The following is a 19,694-nucleotide window of genomic DNA, read 5'->3' as shown; positions in this document are numbered from 1 at the left end:
AGCATGAATTACGCACAATGCAGGACTGGTGAATGCCTGACTGATGAATGCACCATCGCACAAAGGGCTCCTGCTCTCAGAGTGAAAAATTATTTCTAAAACCACTGGGAGGCGCTCTTGGGTAACTCCAGCAATGGACCCTGGGCGAGGAGACAAGAGTAGAATTTCCTTCTACCAAACATCTCTGCGAAACAGAGAAGGAAAGAAGAGTAATTCAAAACTGGAGAAATCCTTTCAGACTTCACCAGGTGAGGCTGAGAATGGAACAGAGCCTGCCCTGGTGGATTAAAGACTACAGTGAAAGTCAGAAGCACCGGACTCTAGTCTGTGGAACTGGTTAGCTCTGCGGCTTGGGGAATCACTCATCGTGGAAGGGCAACAACTCACTCCATTCACACCAAGCCCAGGCGAGGCCGCTATTATCACCAGCCCCCACCTGCCAGGAAGAACAGGATGAATGAGCAATAAAGCATTCTGATCTATCAGGAAGAAAAGAGGGGATGAACGTATCTGGGATTCTTATTCTAACTGGGAATATTTATTGCGTACCTACCACCTCAAACATGATTTCAGACACTAGCAATACAGGTGTGAGCAAGCCACCGCCCCTGGTCTCCACTCAGGAGGGGAGTAGAGACATACAGGACTAACCATGATTTTAAAGAAGAGACAAGGACTCGATGATAAGAGAGATATAGGTAACGTGCCACGGGAACATTTTGTCTGGAGGCATCAGGGCGCGCTTCAGAAAGGCGGTGACATTTACTCCAGCCAGATCCAGAGGACAGTCCGGCTTTATTAGAGTGGGGTTGACAACGCCCTCTAAGCTGATGGAAGCACACCAGGAAACACTAGCAGGTGAAGATGTACGAGGTGTGTTTGTGGGTGTTTGGGCAGAAGATGGAATGGAATTTCAGGCTAGACAGGCAGGTTTGGCTAAAATTAACAACAGGTAATAGCAGTCAGAACGGTGGAAGTAGCAATGGCAAGTGGGAATGGCTGCAGCCACAGGGACAGAATGATGGAGCAGAATGCAGAGGATGACGTTAAGGGCCGTGTACACGATGCCTGAGTCCTACGTATGTATATACACACATATGCATAAGTATATCTATCTGTCAATACGTAGTTTTTTATTTCCATTTCGTAAGTGAAGAACATGAAACACAGAGGGGTTCAGTAACACATCCGAAGTAAACAGCGAAGCCAGGATCTACACTCAGGACTGCCCATCTCCAAAGGCAATGCTTTCCAATGCTCTGCTACACCTCACCCGACGTCAGGCTAAAAAGTGGAGAATTTATTACGAAGGCCAAGAGGGAGCTGTTAAAAGTGTATGAGGGAATGACACGATCTAACAAATGCTTTCAGAAGACGACTCTGGTGTCACACGTACCCCATCAGCTTTAGGTGGTTCCTACTTGCTTATTCCTAATGAAGCCCCTTCTGGGGTAAGCAGGGGTGGACACGGTCCATTTGTAGCAGTCCCCAAGTGTCCCAGAGGAACCCTGGATGAGCTCAGCCCCTCTGACAAATGCTCCAGCCTCCCACGGCCCCAGGGAGTGATTTATCAGAGTAGCATCAGTGCCTCTGCCCAGCAGCCCGTGATCCAAGGCTGGCAGCCCAGGCTGGGCTTTTTAATTAGCTGAGAGAGGGAAGAGTCAAGCCCTCTAGGACGGAAAGAAAGAGAGACACCAAGAAGGCTCATAAATTCAGAACCAGGGATCCATCGGCTGGAGTCTGGCAGGGGTCAGGGAGGAGGGGGAGGGACAGACTGGCTACCTCTTTAGCTTTTTCACAGTCTCCCTTGCTTTCTGGTCCAGATACTACAGAGAAGATGGGAATCTTTGCCACCTTTTGCACAGGAATCCCTGGGACGCACCTTTTTCTAGCGTGGCTGTACGACCAGAAGCCAGGGAACCTCATTTCTAGTTCCTGAGTTGCTGTGCAGTTTGAGACCAAAATCACAACACAAAAGCTTGCAGGTTTTGGAGTTAGACATGAGCTTAAATCTCTATTCTGTGATCCTTACTTAAAATGTGACTTGAGCAAATTGCTTTTTCTCTCTGTGCTTCAGTTTCCCTATCTACGAAATCAGGAGAAGACCTTGTACTGAAAGGACTAAAGGAGAACACAGGTAAAGTGCTTGGCCCGTAATGGATGCTCGGTAAATAACAGCTGTTTTTAAATTTATTTCCCTCCCTCTTGGCCTTAGCTTCCCCATCTGTAAAATGCAAAGTTGTGCCACGTGACCTATAAGGGCTTTTCTAGCACTGATTTCATCTGGGCATTTTTATCTGGATACAAGAAGAGTTAACCAAATCTGGCGGGAGGGAGCTTACTTAGGGAGGAGGTTGCAAATTTACTCCTTGCAGGGGTCCAGGGGCAGGGTGGGGGCTGAGGTAGGGTGGAAATCTTGAAAGATGCATATTTCACACCAGTGTACCGAGACAATTCTGAGAGTCACAACTATTGGTGGCCTCAATAGTGAGTGAGCTCCCCTTCTCTGGAGAATGCAGGTAAAAGCTGGCCAACAGTCTGGAGCTGATGTTCTGAAAGAAATTTCAACATTGGATGGCGGGGGGTGGGGTGGGGGTGGGCAGAGTATTTCCATTCAGGTCCTCACCAGCACTGAATAGCATGGCATAATGCTTAGCGGCGTATTAACTGACGGTACTGTTTCTTATTTAACTCTCATAACCCAGTGGGGTAGGGAGTATCCACCCCCACCTTCAGACAGGAAACTCAAGATGCAGAGAGTGAAGTCACTTGCTCAAGGGTGCACCCAGACAGGAGGAGGCAGAGCAAGCCCGGGAGCTCCGATGAACCTAACTCCCAAGCCCCTCTCTTTTTGTTATGCAGCCGGATTCCCATCTCTGATTCTACACCTGGTGGCAGCCCCAGCCTGGCTAATATATATATATATATATATATATATATTTTTTTTTTTTTCAGTACGCGGGCCTCTCACTGTTGTGGCCTCTCCCGTTGCGGAGCACAGGCTCCGGACGCGCAGGCTCAGCGGCCATGGCTCACGGGCCCAGCCGCTCCGCGGCACGTGGGATCTTCCTGGACGGGGGCACGAACACGTGTCCCCTGCATCGGCAGGCGGACTCTCAACCACTGCACCACCAGGGAAGCCCCTGGCTAATACTGATTGCAGCTGTCCCTTCCTTCTTCCCCAGACCCTGTCTCTGTCCCCCGACTGCTCCCCCATATGTATTTACGCTGGGCTGCCTGGTAACAAACGGCTCGTTACCATGCAGAAGGCGACAGCCGGGCGATTAGTGAAATTTGTTACCCATGCGTCTCCGAACAAAATTAAATTAAAAGTACTGCTTTGCGGTCAAGATAAGGGCCAAGCTGCTGAGATAATTTTTTACTCTCAAACACTCAATTACCCAGTGAGGCTGGATCAGATACAATCAAAGGGGAAAAAAGAAGAAAAAGAAAGAAAAAACTTAGAGGCAGGACCTCCAGGAACAGATATAAGAGTTGTTACCACTCTCTCTGGTCAGGGATTTTAAAGAGGATGTTGCCATGGTGATGGGGCTGGACCACATGAGGCAGGTACTGGGTGTGGCTTGTGACTACATCCTGTAATAAAGGAGATGCTCTCCATCCCCACCATCCCTGTCTTAGGCCAGATGGTATCATTTTTCACCTGAATTATTGCAACAGCCTCCTACCTGCTCTCTCTCACCCCATTCTTGTCCCCTTCTATCTCAGCTTCTACAAAAGCCAGAGTGACCTTTCTACCACACAAGTCAGAAAACATCACTTCTTTGTTGAAATCCTTTGATGGCTTCTCATTGTCATCATGATAAAGTCCAAATTGCTCAGCCAATGTCACCTCTAGCTCTCTGCTCTTCAAAGTCTACATTTCAGTGAGACGAAGTAGACATATCCTTCCTTCCCTTCCTTTTTTTCTTCCTTCTTTTTCAACAGGAATTACTTTGAGGCCCTATAGTATGCCAGGCATTTTGCTCCATCTCACTCTATTCACAGTCTCCTCTGTATGCAATAGTCTTCTCTGACCTTCTTCCCTTCAACACCACCACCCTGCTCTTCAGAATTCAGCCTAGAGATTTCCCATGCCAGCATCCCTACTCTGATCCCACCAAGCTGGTCAGGTGCTCTTCTTTTGTGCCAGCACAGAAATCACCACCAGCCTCTATCCCAGACCTTTTCACACTCTATTGTAATTGCCCATTTGATTCTTGCCCCTACCAGACTGTGTGACCCACAGGGCAAAGACTGTGCCTCACTTGTCTCTGTATTCCCAGGGCCTACACAGCAGGCTTCCAGTACGAGTCTTGTGAACTGAAATTACCTTGGACTTAAATGGTGGAACGCCTGCTGGAGATCTCTTCTGGAATGGGAGGAGTCTCTCTTCTTGTTTCTAGTTTCTCCAACAGAAAGAAAATTATTTCGTTAGATGTGTGTTTCAAGATTTTCCTTTTCTGAAGCGTCATCCTTTATTTTTGGACCCTATGTACCCCATCGCCTCACTCTAAACAGCCTCAGTTATCAGCACGTGGCTAATACTACATTTTCTTACATTTGCTAAAAACAAAACAAAAGGTATCCTTCAATTAGAATCACAGAATTGCAGAGCCAAGAGGACATCCTAGAATTATAATCTATTTGATTACAGAGAGATAATAGAGAGAAATGGAAGCCACTGAATTTGAGGGATCTCGTATCGCTCTACCAGGCTGAACATGCCTTGAGCACATGGACCACCACTCTTACTCTTCTTTGGTGTGGTTCCCTAAGGCAGCGATTCTCAACCACGGCTGCACCTGGAAAGCTTTTATAAAAACTCAGAAATGCTCAGGCTCCACCCCAAACTTATTAAATAAAACTCTGGGTTGAAGTCCAAAGGTAGGTATCTGTTTTTTAAACCCGAACATGTTTCCTATGCACGTAGGGTTGGGAACCATGTTAAAGGGGAAAGTAACTTTACTCAAAACATCATTCAAGGACAGAGTACAAGGTGATCATTCTCGTGGTCCAGGACCCTTTCCACCTGGACACTTAGTTTTGATTCTTCTTCATCTTCTTTCTTTTATATTTTTTCCATTAGGTAAAGATGAAATGCATTCATGCCTCCAGGGATCCCAAAACCAGACACACAAGGGTTTGAATGAATAATGAAAGAGGGAAAGGCAACATTTTTCAAGATTCCAAATCAATTTAAAGATAGAATAGACCTTTGAGATCATCTGACCTAGCTACTGAGACACAGTATCCTAGGGTATAAAGGGAAGTGGACAGATTTATCCATCACCTACCATCCGCCAGGAACTGTGCTGACTGCTTTACTTGTATTATTCCATTTCAACCTCAAAACCATTTTTAGAAGAAGGAACTTCAAGTATGTACTACGGAGCTGAGGAAAGCAGGAGCCAGTGGGTTAAAGTGGTCTTCCCAAGATCACTCTGTTAGGACTCACAACCACCTTTGGTTTGTTGTTTTTTTGTTTTTTAGTATTTATTCATTTACAGTAAGTCCCCTACATACACGTACAAGGTCAATTCCGAGATCACATTCGTAAGTCCAATTTGTTCGTTAAGTCCAACAAAGTTAGCCCAGGTAGCCATCTAACACAGTCGGCTATATAGTACTGCACTGTAATAGGTTTATAATACTTTTCACACAAATAATACATAAAAAGCAAGCAAAAAAAAATTAAACATGTTTAATTTTACAGTACAGTGCCTTGAAAAGTACAGTAGTACAGTGCAACAGCTGGCATCCAGGGGCTGGCATCGAGTGAACAGGCAAGAAGAGTTACTGACTGGAGGAGGGAGAGGAGGTGGGAGATCGTAGAGCTGAAGGATGGTCCACAACAGGAGACGGAGGGCAAGCTGCAGTTTCGCTCACGCCTGACGCTGACGGAATGCACGTTCGAATCTTTGAAAGTTTTCAACTTGAAGGTCCATAGTTAGGGGACTTACTGTATTTGTTTATTTGGCTGCACCGGGTCTCAGTTGCGGCACGTGAGATCTTCGATGAGGCACGCGGGGTCTTTTTTAGTTGCGGCATGCGGGATCTTTTGGTTGCGGCATATGGGATCTAGTTCCCTGACCAGGGATCGAACCCAGGCACTCTGCATTGGGAGCTCGGAGTCTTAGCCCCTGGACCACCAGGGAAGTCCCTTCAACCACCTGTTTACCTCCAAAGACCATGAATCAAGCATTGCACACCAGTGCAATTACCTCCAGCAAATCCACTCACCTGAAATCCCTTTTAAGAAACGGCAGAGTATAACTGATAAAGAGAAGGATAAAAAAATACATACATATATAACATATTGTGATTCACCCAAGTATATTTTTTAAATGAATTGTTCTGTCTGTCCTCGGAAGTAAGCACTGTGGTTTGGGAATTCCGCCCTTCTTAAAAAATCATTCTCAACAATTATCTGGCTGCATAATGTTTCATCAAGTTGACGCTTTGTAATTCACTTAGCCACTTCCCTATTGTTGGCCATTCAGGCTCATTCTAATTTTTCAATATTACAGATTATGCTACAATGAGTATCTTCAGGTTTAGAGTGTCATGGAAAAAATATGGTCATAATATAATGTTGAGTAAAAAAAACAAGCAAGTGAAATGTGTGTGTTGATTACAGTTACAATGATGAGAAAAATATATATGTAAATGAGGATGAGGAAAAATGAAATCAGCTCTTTGGTCTAGAAGGTTCTTGTTTGTTTCTATTTTCCTCTGGTAGTACTATTACATGACTTTAGACTGGTGAAAAATGACAGAAACAATAAGCATGCCATCCCCAATGTTGTTGAAATATCTCAGTTCCCTGAGTGTTCTCACCGTGGAGCGATGAGCTTGGGCTAGTCAGTGATCTTGACTTTTTCCACAGACAGCAGCCAGAAGAGAAGCTTCTTAAAGACTGGAACCACATCTTGTTTTTTATTTCTGGCCATGCTGCATGGCCTGCGGGATCTTACTTCCCCAGCCAGGGATTGACCCGTGCCCTCGGCAGTGAAAGTGCAGAGTCTTAACCACTGGACTGTCAAGAAATTCCCTGGAACCATGTTTTATTAACCCCCGATTCCCAAAAAAGTCATACTGTTCTTGGAATGTACAATGTATGTCCAATGAATAAAAGCATAGAATTTCAGAGCTGGAAGAGGCCTCAGATGTAATTTATTCAAACACCACACCCCAACTGAATGGATGGAGAGCCAAAGAGACTTTCCCAATGTTCCCCAGCATTTGAGTGCAAGAACCAGAGTTGACCGCACTTCTTCCAAAATCTACTATAATTAAAAGAGGCAGATGGTTAGTAAATTTGCTCAACGGGAGCCATGAAGGAAGAGTCCTTTTCCAGTCCGACACAGGATAGGTTTGACTCAGTGAACTTTAGTTACAGATCTCCCCTGAATCCCTATGTCCCACAGCCCCTAAGCTGTTCTCTTGACCAATGCCCCTGGGCTGTGGCATCTGCTTCCTCCCCACGGAGCACCAGGTGGTTTGACGGTACCTGTGATGCTGAGAGAAGGACATTTTCAACCCAGAATCCATGACTGAGCCAAACAACCTGGAACTCTTCAGTTTCCAGTCTACACGCTCTGCTGGGAGAGTTGGTTCCTCTTGTGCCTGCTTTACCATCCAGTGTGTGTGGGGGAGGTCTGAATTCTAAAACGGCCCCCAAGATTCCCATGCCCTATATACCCTCTGTACATCTTCTTGAATGTGGCTGGGTCTGTGAATATGATGGGATATCACTCTGTGGTTAAATGATGTTATCTGAGAAAGGTGAAGGGATTTTTTTCGGATAAAATTAAGGTCCAGAAGCAGTTGACTTTGAGTTAATCATATAGGAGTTTACCCTGGATAGGTCTGGCCAAATCAAATGAGTCTTAAGAAAGACTGGGGCCTTGAAGAAAGACAGTCAAAGTGTAAGAGGTGCTCGCCAGCTGCCCTTGAGGAAGCCGTGCTGTGAACTGTCACGGAGGGGGCTGTGAGAAGGGCCAGGGAGTAACCTATAAGAACTGGGGGTGGTCCTGGCTGACAGTAGCAACAGAGCAGGCATGTCAGTCATGCAGCTACAAGGAAGTGAATTCTGCCAGCAACCACAAGTGCTTGGAAGAAGGCCCTGAGCCTCAGCTGAGATCAAAGCCCCAGCCGACTCCTTGATTTGAGACCCTGAACAGAGAGCTTGGCAATGACATAACTGGACTTTTCGATGACAGACATACTGTGAGATAATAAATGTACGTTGTTTGGAGCTGCTAAGTTTGGGGACATTTGTTAAGCAGAAACAGAAAGTGAATGCACAGCCATGGAGTCCTGACTCTTTCTCCCATTCCCCAGCCAGACCTCTCCTGGGCTCAGAGCTGGTTGGCAGTGTCTACATCTGGATGGCCTACAGGCACCCCTAAGGCAGCAGCTCTACAGCTGAGCTCATCCCTCCCCCTCCTGAAGGCCTGCTGCTACTCCCTTCCCTGGCGCTGTGCTTCTCTCCAGCGCCCCCCGCCAGAATCCAACGCTCATCTTCAGCAATGCTCACGGGTTCCCCTCCTCACAGCCAATCAATCATCAGCTCTAACTGTATTTGAACATATCCCTAGCAGCCATCCTGTCCCACGCTCTCCCAGAGGGCCCTCCTACTACCTCAACAGCCTCCTAACTGGTCTGTCCCCCTCCAGCTCTTCCTCCACTGTGGAGAGAGTGATCTTAAAACAGCACAGGGTGATGCAACTATCTTCTTCAAAAACCGTAATGCCCTCCCCATTTCACATTGGTTCAAGTTCAAGCTCTCTCCTGCTCAGGTGGAGATGTGTTTTCTTAGTAGACAGCCACCCCCCATTCATCCTTCAGATTTCAGCATTACTGCTGGTTCCTCAAAGATGTCTTTCATGGGGAACTGTGGGGTCTTGGCAACTGCAGTAGGGTGACCCCATCTGAAAGGGCAAGTGCTTGTGAGGCTGGAGCTCCTACATTTTCAAGACAAAGCAGAAATCAAGATTTTTACCATATTTTTAAAATGTTGGATGCAATAATTTTATCCAACACAGCATGCCCGTGGGGATGAATTTGGCCTCTGGGCCCCAGGTTTGCACCTTTTGCATATGGCCTGTCTCATAAGCGTACAGATGCGCAAATTCACGCACATCGCAAACTTGTCACATAAGAAGCATCGCCTAGCTAAGCAATTTTGTTTTTCCAAATAATTCAGGTGTTGTCTCTTCACAAATTCCACTATTCCGACTCAGAGGCCGCCACAATCCCTTCACACAAAACTGCCTTCTTTTAGGAAAAGATAAGATGGAAAGCATAGTGTGTTTTCATACACTGTTAGGTTAGAAGAAAGATATGCAGGGTTTGAAGCTGTGGGATAATCAGTGCAATTGCAATTTTAGACGTTACTTGCTTGAGCGCACCAACATTCACAGCAGCATTACTCATAATAGCTCAAAGGTGGAAACAGCTCAAATGTCCAACAGCTAATGAGTCAATAAACAAAACGTGACACATCCATACAATGAAATAATATTTGGCAATGAAAATGAATGATGCGGCACAGGTAGATGCTCCAACGTGGATGAACCTTGAAAATGTGATGCTAAATGGAAGCCAGTCCCTAAAGATAGCACTGTATGATTCTATTTATATGAAAGGTATAGAATAAGCCAAGCTGTACAAACAGAAAGGAGATTCGTGGTTTCCAGGGGGTGGAGGGAAGGGGAACTCGGGACTAACTGCTATTGGTACAGGGTTTCTTTTAGGGGAGACAAAAATGTTCTAAAATTAGATTGTGGTGATGGTGGCACAACTCTGTGAATATAGCAAAAACCATTGAATTGTATGGTATGCAAATGATATCTCAAACAGTTGTTTAAAGAAAAAAAAAAAGATGTCTTTCATGACTCTCCCCATGATATGAGTTTCCCCCTGTATTTTCTTCAGCGGCACTTCTCACAGTTGGAAATGATATATTTCTTTACATGTTTGTTTGTGAGACCCTCTCTCCCTCCCCATTTCTCCCTGGCAAGACTATAAGATTCATGAGGTCAGTCCCATGATTGGTCTGTTTGCGATTCTAGACCTGAGCCTTAGCATATAGTCTCAACAGAATTAGATATTTAGTCAACATTAGTTGATTCAATGAATGAACAGGTGAATGAACTTGACAATCAAATTCTTTCCCGATCTGGGTCAATTCACCCTTCCCAGCTTTGTTCGGATTATCTTCCTTCATATACCTTGTATTCTAGTGACACAAGACTCTGCTGGATCATCGCATAAATCCTATAAATTGGGATTCTCACCTCCATTTTTTAGAAAAGGAAACTGAAGCCTGGAAAGTAACTAAGAGTCAGGGCTACAAAAGGTCATGCGTGCAAGCATCTCACAGGGCACTGGGAACACAGTTGGCAATCGTGCCAGGTAGTTTCACCTCTTTATCTGGGAAAGCGTTTAGCAGGGTAGGAGAATCCTGGCCACCCCACAGGATTGTGAAGAAAAGGGATGACAGAGCGCTGATGCTTGGGTGGGAAGCAGAGAGTCACAATCCTTCAGTGTAAAGAAAAGGGGTGGGGGTGAGGGAATCCTGCTGAGCCTAGTTGAAAAACAAGAAAGCGAGAGAGACTGATTATTCCTTCTCGCTAGTGTAAGCAACTAAAAACGACATGTTTGCTTTATTGCCTTTGGTCTCCCATTTGATTCCTGACAGCCCTCTCCCTCCCCTGGATGCCGGGCTGTCAGGTGCCGAGCTGGTTGGCATCGCTAAGGAGGAGGAGAAAGAACAATTTAAGCAATATTTCAGGGACCATCACGAGCTTGGGGAGGGAGCTTTTGAAGTTGTTTGACTCTCTCACTGCATTCAGGGAACCCTTGTCTGCCAAGACCGCTTGATGTTTGTGGGTTGGGGACAGGTAGTCTGGGAGGGACCTTTAAGAGAGAAAAACAACAACAACAAAACCAATGTCTATTTCCTCTGAGGTTTGAGGGAAGAGAGAGAAGAGAGACATCAGACAGGAGTTTTTGAGTCTATAACAATTTCTGAATACGTAATTTTCTCTTCACTAACGTCTCATTAAATGGGGCCAAATGGAGGCGTAGATCCAACCTAGTTTTCTGCATTTTACTGTTCCTTCAGTAAGAGAAATCCAAACTCCCAGTCTCATTTCTTCGTGAGAGAAACTAGAATCTCTCTATAAAGCCTTCAGGAGCTGCTGGAACATTCTGGAGGAAGGTATCTACCTACTACAGATAACAAATAGCTAATGACCAGGGCAAGAGTTATGATAAGAGGGAAGAAGTTAAAACCTGTAAGATTCGGGCTTCCCTGGTGGCGCAGTGGTTGAGAGTCTGCCTGCCAATGCAGGGTACACGGGTTCGAGCCCCCGTCTGGGAGGATCCCACGTGCCGCGGAGCAACTAGGCCCGTGAGCCATGACTACTGAGCCTGCGCGTCTGGAACCTGTGCCCCGCAACAAGCGAGGCCACGACAGTGAAAAGCCTGCGCGCACTGTGATGGAGAGTGGCCCCCGCTCGCCACAACTAGAGAAAGCCCTCGCACAGAAACGAAGACCCAACACAGCCAAAAATAAATAATTAAAAAAAAAAACAAAAAAAACCCTGTAAGATTCTTCTAAGGGGCTGATGCTGGGGTATGGTGACAATAGATTTTGGAAACAACTGGAATGGGGTTCTAGACTCAATCCTGCAACTTACTGATTCTATGACCTTGCGGAAGTTACTCTGCCATGTTTTAGCTTCATTCTTTTGCACACAGAGACAAGGACAGTAATAGATCACACAGGATGACGGGCGAATATGCAATAGATCTGGCACAAAAGTGGCAATAAATGGCTGCTCTAAGTTGTTATCCCTCTTAGAACTGGGAGTCGAGTTCCTGGCTTGGGAAAGGGGGATACACTCGGTGGGAGCCAATGCCAGAATAAGAACAGGGATGTACTGTTAGCTGATATGTAAAGGGAACTGTAGAGTGGTTTATCTCAACTCTGGTTGAAAATTAGAACCTGAAAAGAATTTTATACCAGACCCCTTGGCCAGACATTGCCATATAATGGGTCTGAGATAAGTATTTGGAATTGGGTTGTTTTCTTTGCTTTTTTTTTTTTTTTTTTTTTTTTAAGTTTTCCAAGTGATTCTGAGGTTCAATGAGGTCAGAGAACTGGCTAGTCTCTGACAGCCCCTCTTACCACACAGCTGAGGACACCTGATCCACTGCTGGCTCTGACCTGACCCAGATTCTATGACTCATCGTTCCTTCAAGCGGGTAACACCAGAGTTTCCAACCTCCTACACAGGCCCTAAATATCCAGCCTCCCCAGCTGACCTTGTCTTCTGTTTCTGAAAAGAGATCCTCTGTCCAAAGCCTTGAACTTAGTAGTTTGCTTTGTCCCAGGCCCAGTGCATTGTCCTCTGGGAAAGATTCTGGATTGCTCTATTTCTAGAAAAAAGCCCTTGCACTCTGGTTTGTAGCTTAACTCTTACTTCTTACTGACTGTTCTTCTCAGTGGTGTGCTAGTAAATATTTAACAATGGGCTCTGAGGAGGAAAGGGAAGCGTCCATTGCATTTTTGTTAATTTGCACGGTGTAAATACTTCTAGCATGGTTGCTTATAAGCTACTATTGTGACATCACTCACAGCGGAGTTGGAAACGATGAACAAAACTGGCTCTCACAACTGGTATGAGTTGGCACCAGCACAGCACTGGAAGATCTCTTTGTCATATGTTTTCCTCCCTGACCAAAGACCAGGACCCTGGGAGGGTTGGTCCCCGTGGATGCTGCCTTTTCCCCTCTACACTGAACTAACTTCTCAGTGTCTGAGCTAGTTGCGACCGTCCCTGTTCCCACTCCCAGCTCCTCCAGGGCTGATGCTCTCTGAAGGGTTACAGAGTTTGCACCAGGACATTCTCAGGGATCTTATCAGGCTTTTGTACCAGCAAGACATGGGTACCTCCCTCCTGTCTCTTTAGTATATATCTTATGCAGGTACTGTAGTATGCACTGCACATATATTATCTCAGTCATATAATGGTTTGGCCAGATTTTGAAACCAAAGAGCTTAAGTCCAAATCTCAGCTCCCCTTACCTCATGGTAGTCTCAGGTAAGTGACCTAAGTCCCAGTTTCCTTAGTTGTAAAACAGAGGTAAAATAATCCCTTCCCATGGTATTATTTGGAATTCTATAAGAATTCCCGTGAAAGAGGCTGACCTCACCAAGGGACAAGATGGCAAAGATGAAAACCATAGCACAATGTCCCCAAGAGGATGGGCCCACTAAGTTTATGTTCTTACCTAAAATGCCATTTTTTTTTTTTTTTTTTTCCCCTAGAAGCAAGACCAATTTGCAGAGCAGCACACTGGAAAAAGGCCATGGGGTCACGCCTGGCCCAGACACTGATTTGCTGTACTTAACTGGTTACCATTTAGTGAACAGTGATCACATGGCAGGCACGCTCCACTAAGCATGTCCTTTGCATACATTCCCTCCTTTACTCCCTGCAACAAGCCTAAGGAAGAGTAGAAAGGATTAACACTAGGCTTATTCTTCTTTACCCAGGGGAAACTGAGGATCAGAGAAGGAAAGTGCTTGCCCTAGGTCATGCAGCTAGGAAACAGCAGAGCAAGGATTTGGACCGCTGGGTGCTGATTTCAAAACCTGTAATCAACGTAGAAGGACTACTGTTTACCTACTGTTTTAGTCTGGAAATAATCTCAAATTTATGGAAAAGCTGTAAGGATAAGAAGAGTACAGAGAAGAGCCATGCATCCTTTGCCCAGATTCACCTATTGTTAACCTTTTGCCCCATTTGCTTTGTCATTTGAAGAGATGACACTTTAACCTTGGGAAAAATGCTTCCCTTCTCTGAGCCTTGTTTTTTTGTGTGTGCATAAAATGGACAACTGGATGGATTATCTTTAAGGCTGAAAGAAATGCTGTGGCTTGATGAGAAATGTTGGATAAAGAATGGGATGGGTGCCCCAATGGTCAAGGCATGGCTCCTGCTGCCATTACTGCCAGCCCATCTGCCATTACTCCCAAAGCTATAGCCTTGGGCTCTACCTAGCTTCTGGGATCTCTCCCATCCCCACCCTCAGAACACCTTGTACCTCTGCCCTCATACATGGCAAGTACTGTTCTGTTGACGTTCAGCTTTCACCCCACTCCATCCCCATTTCCTGGAGTCTCTGCTCCATCCAGGCATTCTCAGATTAAATTTCCGAACAGTCTCCTTCCCTCAATCCCGAAAGGCCTCCTTTTCTGCAGATATGGCTTGAACTTTCCCTCACCTGTCCACTTCCTCTAAAACATGATTAAACTGTGTGTGTGTGCGTGTGTGCATGTGCGTGTGCGTGTGTATGTGTGTGTGTTGGCGGGGGAGAATCAAAAGGAAAAAAAAAGAATTTTTTTATTTTTTAGACCTTTTTTTTTTTTTTCCCCCCCAGTAACTGGGAATGGAGTGAGAGAAAACAAGGAGGGCCAGATGGAAAACCACCATTCACCCTGAGCACTCGTAATAATCCGGACACTGGAATAGGAATTTATTTCATTCATTCATTAATGAAAAAATTCTTTTTTTTCACACAAAGTTTTGCTTAAATTCAAGAGTTCTTATTACTACAGAAAATCTCAGCTTAAGAACCATCACATTAAAACAAGAAACTAAAACAAAAAAAAAATAAGCAAAATCAGGGGGCATTCATGCCCTGGTTCTCTTTGCTGGGGAACTAATCAGCAAAGATTAGAGGAAAGTGCATGGGATTGGGAATCAGATAACCTGAGTTTCCAGAGCTGGCTGAGCAACCAACAGAGGTCCAGAGAGTGAGAGAGACTCGCCCAAGGCCACACAGCCACCCGCGCAGAGCTGGGCTGGGAGGTTGATGCTGGGTGCTTGCACTGCTGGAATCAGCAGCAGCTGTACTGCTCTGTCTCCTGCTCAGCCCTGTGCCTGTGGCTGGACACGCCATCTGCAGTTCTCATCTGGACCTTCAGTCATACATGAGCTTATCCTGATCAGCATCGCTTCTCTGTGTGAGCCGCATTCCCCCCGCAAGGAGGTTATAACCACCTTGAGGCTGGGGGCCCGGGCCCTGTTTCCCACACTGCCCAGCATCATTCCCTAAATGTAGGTTAGATTAAAATGAGCTTCAGACTTGATGACATGACATGTAAATATCCTGTTTCACAGATAGGAAAACTGAGGCCCCAAGAGGGCACACGCTCGCCAAGGCTCTCTGAGTGTGTTGGTGGTGGGACTACAGACTTCACTCCACATCTCCGGACTATGAGTCCAGAGTCTTCTGTTGGTGTGCGGTGTCATCTCTAGTTAATAAAGGTGGAATTCTGCCAAGTGGGAACCTACCATATCCAGCTACCTCAACAGTTAGTTCTGTCAAATACCATCAGAATTGGCACACCCCAAACAAATGATGGAGTAGATGGGTATTCACTTGCCCAAACATAAAACTCTTTGCTTCACAAAAAAACTCCTTTCAGCAGCAAGACCACGTATGCCCTGAGATCAGATTCATTTCACGAAGCACTGTGAGATTTCACTCCTGCTTCCTGGATCAGTCCTACAGGTGACCTGTATGATATGCATGGTTTAGGGTAGGGGTCATCAAACTGTGAGCCACTGGTGAAATCTGAACCAGCATCTGCTTTTGGAAATAAAGTTTGATTAGGACACATTATGTTCATTCCTTTATGTGCTGTCTGTGTCAGCTTTCAAGGTAAGATGGCAGAGTTGAGTAGTTCCAATCGTGACTGTAAGGTCTGCAAAGCTGAAAATGTTTACTGATTAACCATCTACAGAGAAAGGTTGCTGATTTCTGATTAGGGAAATCCCACCAGACGCACATGTCTCTCAGTCTCTGTTTCTCGGTCCCTTTGTCTTTCTTCCTCTCCACCCACTCACCATATTGATGACTACAGTTCTTTGCTTTGGGATGGGGTTCTGCCTGGCCATAGCAGACACCTTGGAATAACAGTCCCATTTCCCTGACAAAGAACCTGAGGCTCAGGGAAGAAAGGGTTGATTTTCAGACTATATCATAAATCTCTTTTCCAGTAGACCCTATTGCCAAAATTGAGATGTTAGCTGATTTACTTTGGGGCGCAGACTGTTTTCAAGGGAAGGGGAGTTTCAGGAGGAAAGAACAAAAATTTTTGAGCACCTCTGGGGGAGTCCCATAACCTTCCATCTCTAGACTCGCTGGCTCTGCGAGGTAGTTATCAAGAGCTCGATTTTATCCAGAGAGAAGGACCCAGAGGTGAAAAGCCCCATGGCCACACAAAGCAGGCGATGTGACGTCAGAATTCACAGCCAGGACTGGCTGAATCCAGTGCCACTTCTATGTCTCTCACGGGACAGGCTAAAGAGAGGGACCTAGGGAGGGAACACCTGTGAGCTGCCTCTTTTCTCCTCCCACTTCATGTCCTCTCTCTACCATCAGCCTTGGGCGCATCTGCCAGAGAACCTCCCCGACTTGTTACATCCCTTCAGGTTGCACTTGCTCCAACCGTGCTTGAAGAACCCAGGCAGAACCGGCTTTCGACATCAGTACTCAGGCCCTCCTCCGACTACCAGGCACATCCTTCCCCGGCGGCTTGAGGTGGAAGAATGGGCAGGCCTGAGGCCTTAGTTCTACTCACCAGGAGCGGAAAAGAGAAGGGGAAAGGAGAGGAGACCTTTTTTTTTTTTTTCCCCCAGTAACTGGGAATGGAGTGAGAGAAAACAAGGAGGGCCAGATGGAAAACCACCATTCACCCTGAGCGCTCGTAATAATCCGGACACTGGAATAGGAATTTATTTCATTCATTCATTAATCCTTCATTTGTTCAAATATATGAACCTATAGTTGAACCAAAAATATGGACCCATCCCTGTGTTTGATGCAGGGATGGAAAGCTGGATACAAGTGACAATGGAGGTACCTGTTCTCGTGAACTTCCAGTTCAGTGGAGGGTACAAACATTGCCCAGAGAACATATCGGTAAATGTAAAATTCCAGGGGTGAAAGTCTGCAGAGGGAACAGCACAGGAGCTGGTGTAGAATGAGACAGGGAAATTGTATGTAGGATGGCTCAGCTAAGACACGCCATTTAAATGGAGATGTCAGAGTGAGTAGGAGTGAGTCGGAGAGGGCGGGGGAAGTGTTCTGGGAGAGAATGTTTGTGAAGTTTCTGGTGGGACAGATGGAGAAGTGCTGGAGAAGAGTGCTGGGTAGCAGAGCAGACAGAGCCCTGGAGAGATGTGCAGGGCCAGACCACTCAGGGGATCGTAGGTGTGGCAAGAACTTCACATTCTCTCCCAAATGCAAAAGGACGGATTAAAGCTTCTAAGCACAGAAGAAGCAACATGATCCCTAGTTACATTATTAAAATGATCACTCTGGCTGCAGGGTTGAAAATGGGTTGGAAACAGTAGGTGAGAATATTGAGAAGGTAACTGTAACAGTTTTTAAGCAAAGGATGCAGGGGACAGACATTAGGATGGTGGCCGTGGAGAAAGGGAAAAATTGTTGCCGGGAGTTGTAGTTAAACGGGAGATGCTCTGCAGTAGGTCCTTACTAGTTATCTACTGTAGAGCACAGGGAACTTTACTCAATACTCTGTAATGGTCTATATGGGAAAAAATCTAAACAAGAGTGGATACATGTATTTGTATAACAGATTCACTTTGCTGTACACGTGAAACTAACAACACTGTAAATCAATTATACCCCAATACAAATATTTTTAAAAATAAATTAATTGATTTAAGAAAACTAATAAACAAAAAAAAAAACAGGAGATGCTCATGTTTCCATCTAACCCCACCATTACCCTGAGAGGGAGGTATTGCTACCCCATCTTAAACATGGGAATGTTAGGATTACTGCTTCTGTTCTGTGGATGAACAGTGACAAAGCCAAGTTTGGGCCCAGGTCATTGTCTAGCTTCGACTTCCAGGAAGCCCTCCCAGAGTCCTGTTTATTGGAACCAGCTGGAGAACTCTCTGCCTGGTCTCTGTGTCAGGTAAGTAGAATTTCCTGAGCAAATGCTAGTTTTATCCCGTAGACCCTGTGCATTCTACAGCTGTATGTGTCCTTTTGCACTTTGGTTGCTAAGAATCTCTGAGTTAAGCTGTCAGCTCCTTCTAAGAACTACACAACACAGCATGGCACGGATTACCGTGCATACATCTAAGCTGAATTTGAATTATTTTCCTTACTCCGATTTTCCTTTCAATCCGATTCTCTATTGTGATGGATTTTTTAAAAACTGCATAAACTTAAATCCTTTGAGGAATGGGGTAAGACAGAAAGCAGACAGAGACTGGGTATTCAGGGTATCAGACTCCAAGTTCAGTGTTAACTAGGTAGGGACCAGGCTGAAGAAGATTTAGGGTTTGTTTTGAAGCACAAAAGCTGCTTCCCAGATTTTCCTCCAAACCCTGGTTCTGGAACCTTCTCAAGGACTCTGTTACCTTTGCTGCGGCGACGGCTTCGGTACTGCTCCGTGTAGAATGTCAACTGTGTTTCATCGTCTGCCTCTGAACCCGACGTCCCCTTGGTTCTCCCAAAGCTGATTCCCCCTGTGCAAAAATCACAATCCATCAGTCATCACAGGCCTCCAGAAGCCTGTTCAATCCCTCATCCATCCTGAAGATGAGCAACCCCATCCCCAGACTCCTTCTGTAAATCCCAAGTGGCCCAGGAGTCGGCATGATTTATAGAAGGCGTTCAGGCTCTGCCATGACTCGGACCTGGGTTCTAACCATGGCTTGGCAGCCTTGGGGCTGTGTGACCTTGAGGAGATGCCTCACCTTTCTGAGTCCTGGGTTCTTTCTTTCTAAAACAGGGGAAAAGCTGTTAACCTTGTGGGGTTGCTTTGAAGATTAAAGGAGATATGATACTTAAATACCTGGTCCGGGGTGGGTACCAGATAATTGATAGGTACATTGTTGCTTAGAATGATGAACCTACCTCTGAGAAAACATTCCAGGTGACTTAATTTCACACACACGTTTCAGTCAAGTGCTTCCTCTATGCCAGGCCCAGAGCCAGACACAGGACAAGCAAAGATAGATACCACCCGGTCCTTGCCAGCCAGGGGATCGTAAGCTAGTCATGGGGACAAATGGGATCCTAAGGAGCCTTTAATCTAACTCATGGCCATGTTTCCCACACAATGAGACACGGGGAATATGGAAGAGAGCAATCCATCCCAACACGGAGGACCGGGAAGGCTTTATGGAGGAAGGGAGATTTTAGGTCAGGGATGGAAGGATGGATGGGGCGCTTCAGTGGTAGAAGATGGAGTTGGGAGGAGAGGTAAGAGCTGGAGATATCCCTGGGGAGGGGGAGTGCGGGTGCTGACTGGGAAGGATCTGTGGCAGCCACCCAGGGGAAGTACCACACTGAGGACTGCGGGCTTCATTTTGGATGTCACGGAAGGTTCTGAAGCAAGAGAATCAGTTCAGCAGCTGTGCATGCCAGGAGGGACATGACGGTGGCTCACAGACCTCAGAATGGGTGCCAGGGAGGGAGCACAGCCAGGAGTCTCAGCGATCACCAGGTAAGAGGAGATGGGGGTCTAGGTGAGGCCAGGGGTGGTGAGGATGGAGAGGAAGAGATGAGTGCAAGGGATGCTTCAGAGAGAAACTCAGAGGAACGTGGAGGGGGAAAAAGGCGAT

The 19,694-nt window shown here is 46.0% G+C and overlaps 1 protein-coding gene across 3 annotated transcripts in view; it reads right to left on the bottom strand.

Annotated features, from left to right (window-relative positions):
- Positions 1–19,694, bottom strand: part of ASTN2 (astrotactin 2) — a gene marked incomplete at both ends in the record, with an annotated part of 911,329 nt that overhangs the window by 563,091 nt on the left and 328,544 nt on the right. For all 3 annotated transcript variants that reach the window (XM_082657265.1, XM_082657266.1, XM_082657267.1), the window contains one exon: positions 18,486–18,593. In XM_082657265.1, coding sequence (XP_082513391.1) covers positions 18,486–18,593 — 108 coding nt within the window. The remainder of the gene's footprint in view (positions 1–18,485; positions 18,594–19,694) is intronic.

This window comes from Grampus griseus (genome assembly GCF_964374135.1).
Source record: "Grampus griseus genome assembly, chromosome: 6".
Classification (NCBI taxonomy): Eukaryota; Metazoa; Chordata; class Mammalia; order Artiodactyla; family Delphinidae; genus Grampus; species Grampus griseus.
The sequence above is the reverse complement of the archived record's forward strand: the minus strand, read 5'-3'. Positions and strand labels throughout refer to the sequence as shown.